At 33.9% G+C, this 4642-nt stretch overlaps 1 protein-coding gene across 1 annotated transcript; it reads right to left on the reverse strand.

Moving 5' to 3' along the window:
* Positions 1 to 574: 574 nt before the first annotated feature.
* LOC114533346 lies at positions 575 to 4642 on the reverse strand. The gene is made up of 3 exons (XM_028554857.1): positions 4585 to 4642; positions 1970 to 2866; positions 575 to 1669 (listed from the first exon to the last, which is right to left on the reverse strand). The coding sequence occupies exons 2-3, from the start codon at positions 2846 to 2848 to the stop codon at positions 593 to 595; spliced, it is 1956 nt and encodes a 651-aa protein (XP_028410658.1). The 5' UTR covers positions 2849 to 2866; positions 4585 to 4642; the 3' UTR covers positions 575 to 592.

A 4642-nucleotide genomic window follows, 5' to 3' on the forward strand; every position in this document is an offset into this window, starting at 1 on the left:
TATCTTTAACCCCTGGATTTTATTATTAGTTTATCTGAGATGTTCGTATAATTATAATGTTAAATCTGTATTAATGTTGTAGAAACCACACTTGTATGCGAAATGTTAATTATGATCATTACGATGGATAAGAAAATAAATGTAGTGCGTTTCTGTCGCCGCGGGAGTACTCATGCAACATCAGTTGAACATATATCAGTTTATAATATCGAGGAAACCTAGAATTATGGTATCATTATGCGCGTGCTCATTAAGGCCCAGCCACCCCCCCTTGATACATAAATATTCTAAAATAACATGAAAAAAATTATTAGAAACTATCAAAGTATGAATACGAGAGCTGTCAATAAATAGGATCACAGTTGTGACAGATAATCCAGGATGCCTCGTAAATTTAAGTCGAGTCATTATTAAGATGGGTTTTGAAGGATTATATATTGCAGTAATATGATACAATGCTGAGGAGATTGCAACTGTTTTAAAGATTCTTATACCAGATAGAAGTTTGTATATACAAGCTCATATATGACGCAAATATGTATCCACTATCATGCATAAAAAGAAAGTTCCATACATAGATAATGCTATGAGGCTAGTATTCCAAGCCTTCAAATTTTCGTTCGCCGCATGTTTTTTCTTTACAATGATTTAGTTTTTCTTCTAAAGTTACACATCTTTCTTTAGAATATTCAAATAAGTTATCAAATTTATTTTCGGTCAGAGCTTTAGCTGCGGTAGCTTCAAGTACAGCGCTCTGTAATATCTTCATTTTCTCCGTTTTATTTTGAACAACTTCTGATTTTCTTGTAAAGTAGTCACATTTTACCAAAAGGTGCTCAATTTTGCGAAATTCAGTTAAGGTTTTCCCATCCCGTTCCATAGACTCAACCGAATGTAATTCTCTACTCGCAGCTTTTAAGTCTTCTTCATTTGGTGCAATAGCCGCGGCCTCACCCGTCACTGAGTAATTGATTAATACCCAAGCTTTATAAATACTGAGTTTGTGCTTAAAGTCTGTCATTCTATAAGGAATATTATCTTGAATAAGAGTACTTGCAATTTTTGCAGCATTTTCTAAGTATATTAAAGCCTCTTGCTTCATTTCGTCATATTTTTTACTATTGTCTTTATTTTGAAAGCCCAAGCATGTAGCATTCATAGCACACTCCAGATACAACCACAAAAGACAAAGACCAGGGGGGATATTCTGCCCGAGCTGTAAGCCTACTTTACCTTTTTCGTAGCAAACTAGATAGTTTTTTTCGCGCCTTGCAACAAGAGATTGCGAAAGGCAAAAGCGAACATGAAAAATTAATCTGTCTTTCGATGTGGTTAAACTTTCTTCAAACTCATTTAATAGTAACTTAGCCTGTTTAAGGTCTCCGCTTTTGTAGGCAATTGTGATGCGCCCAGCTTTCACAACCAGTCCAGCATTTCTCTTTTCAAACTGCTCCGTCTCAGCAAGTTTGCACAATTTCTCAAAACCGTCATAGTCGCCCGCGTCTCTGTGGTCAACTAGCTTTTCACTTAGCTTAATAAAAAAATTCCTGTTCTCTTCTGAGCTCCAAGTTACATATCCTAATTCAGATGGTTCTATTGAAACTTTGTGCAAGGAAAACGCTCCACGCCAAAATGAATTACACCATAGACAAAAATCCATTTTTTTCTCCTATTTGTAAGAAATGTATCATTCAAAATTATATTAATATATATCTGACGAGATGCTTATAATCATATCGAGAAATTGTGAACTTTCTAGAATAATCACTTTCAAAATGCAGAAGTAGAAAAAAAGGATTGGTTTCCCCTATATATATGGGAAACGGGAACGAATGGAACGAAACAGAGTATAGGACATAAATTATAAGGACAGGTGCGGGAGGTTTTCTGTTAAAAAATAAGTTGCACAGTATAAACCAAAATAAAAAAAGTACGCATAGTAACTCTGAAAAGATCCAAATAAACTAACCTTTTGAGCTTCGTCATCAAAATAATAGCTTTCTGGTTCTGTAATGAAAACCCCGCCGCGAAAAGATGAAACATAAACCACTACAACGTAAGTTGAATTCATTACTTCGCCATGTTCGTCTATAACGTTTTCAAAATATATCTCCCAGTGTGTTCCTTTGAGAGGTTTTATCTTGTTCTTTGTCCAAATCATTTTTTCTATAACCGTGACCACCTCTTTTTTAACATCGGCTTTATCTTTCTCTTGCAGCGTTTCGCCAGTAACAATGCCCTTGTCGTCAATTCCGAAATAAATATGTCCGCCTCGGTGGTTTGCAAATCCTGACACATAGTTAGAAAACTTATTCTTATCGGTCACCGTTCTTTTTGCGAAGGTGAGAGCTTTTTTTGTTTCATTGGACGGTTCTACTTTTAGCTTTTTCAACTGAACTACTTTGCTTTCTTTTAATCCACAACTTTTATTCATAACAAAATCACGTAAGTGCGAATCTTTCGCTATGAAGTCTTCGAGAATAGCCGATCGGCCTAAAATTTGTTTAATTGCGTCAATATTATCTGTTGGCTCCACTTTATTTATTTGTTTTTCAGAAGGACTACAAAGATTGTAATTAACCGTGATAAATCGTTTACTCTTTTTCACGAGTATTAAAAATTTAAAACCAGGTTCAAAATGCTCTGCTTCTTTTATGTCGACGTAAATACTGTATTCGCTTTTAGTGATTATATGCATGATGGTCTGTTCGATTGACCTGAAATCTTGCTTCGTCTCGATGATTTTTATCATTCCTCCATCGCTGTTTAGGAACGCGCACACGGCTGGAAGTAGTCTCGATTTAACTTCTTTGCATGAAATAGTGATTACTTTACCACATGAAGTCATTGTCAAAAAGTGATCCTTCTATATAAATGAAATGAACGGAATTTCATTTCAAGGTATTTATTCCCTTGCTATAGTGGAATCTAATTCTACGCATACGAACGCAAAGCATTGAATCGGGTGAATGTGTTTCGATAGATATTCGAAACAGCGTGTTTGTCAATAATTTTTAATATTCCTATTCGACACCGGAGTTTACATTGTGCTGCAGCTGTAGTTAGTTTTGACCATGCAACGCTGGATCCGTCACTGTTCCAAAACGCAGCTCCGCGGTGCGTGTACACTGTTACTTTAAAGTGCTAAAATAACACCACCGTAGGTGCCAAATCAACACAATGCGGTGGTGTTAAATAGAAAGTACTATTTTGGTACCAATTTGGATGCTAATTTAACACCACCAAATTTGACATTATAGGCTAAAAGTAGCTACCAACTGAATGACACCTTAAAAATTCAGCACTATTGCAACTTGCAAAGTGCTAATTTTTATGGTGTCATTCAGTTGTTACTTTTAGCCTAATTTGTATTGTATTTGAAATACAATACAATACAAATTAGGCTAAAAGAAACAACTGAATGACACCTTAAAAATTCAACACCATTACAACTTGCAAAGTGCTAAAATAACACCTCTCTGGCCGGCGGAAGTGCTAAAATTGCTAAAATATATTGTCATATATACAGTATATATATATATAATTATATATATATATATATATATATATATCATATGTATCAATGTAGTATATATATCATATATACAGTATTAAAATTTAAAATTCCAGCCTAAATAAATAAAAATCACCTGAGAATATTCAAACTGCAAATGAAAACAATGAACCTCACTGTGTATTGATTTTGTATACGTAATCTTTATTACTCTTTAAATGCCAAACATACTATTTTAGTAGAAAAATGTACGTGTTTTCTGGCGATATTTAATCAAAAATGCAAACCTTTTGTAGTCGAGTGGAAAATATTTGACGGCCGTTATCATAATATTAAAATCATACAATTCAATTAGGGGTATATATTTAAAAAACTTGAACTTCAAACTTCGAGTGAGAACAGGCTGTATAATAGTGCTTATTTTATAATATTGTCTACTTAACCCATTCTTAGTTTCAGGTTAAAATGAAAATTTTAATATAGCATTTCTAAGATCAGTTTTTTCGTTGTTAAGAGCAGACTATAGACAATATAAACACATCCATTCCTGTTTCTAAGGGCAAGGTTACTGTACTTTACGTTTCTTTGTATAATTATCATATCATATAGACGATATAAAACATTCTCATCTTTTATGTGTATGAGTTATATTAACTCCAAGCACACATATATCAAACGAACTCAGGTTAGAAACCGAGGATGACAAGGATTTATATGATTTTTAAGAACATAAAGTCCTGTCGAACTTTCAACTATAAAGTCTATATATTCGCCAGTAAGTGTACTCGGCATATCAATAACAAACGACGTCATTCTTACATGCATTCAAGCACTGGCTGTCCGCTGTCGTTAAATAAGTACGAAATCGGGTCCTGTGTTGTGTATATTAATGAAAAATTCTAACCATTGGGATGATTTCAAGTCGCCGTAGCTAAAGAGTTGCCGTAACGTATACAAATAATTCGTACTACGCGATTCTATTGAAATACGCCACGTCAGCTTCATATAAAATTTTCATTGACATTGTATTTAAATTAACACTTGAATGTATTTTTGTAATTTCGCCTTACCTCGAAGAATTGATCAATGATAACAATTATAACAGTTATTACGGGTAAAGGAATTGAT

Source organism: Dendronephthya gigantea, unplaced genomic scaffold, assembly GCF_004324835.1.
Source record: "Dendronephthya gigantea isolate DGI-Jeju-01 unplaced genomic scaffold, DenGig_1.0 000089F, whole genome shotgun sequence".
In the NCBI taxonomy this organism is placed as follows: Eukaryota; Metazoa; Cnidaria; class Anthozoa; order Malacalcyonacea; family Nephtheidae; genus Dendronephthya; species Dendronephthya gigantea.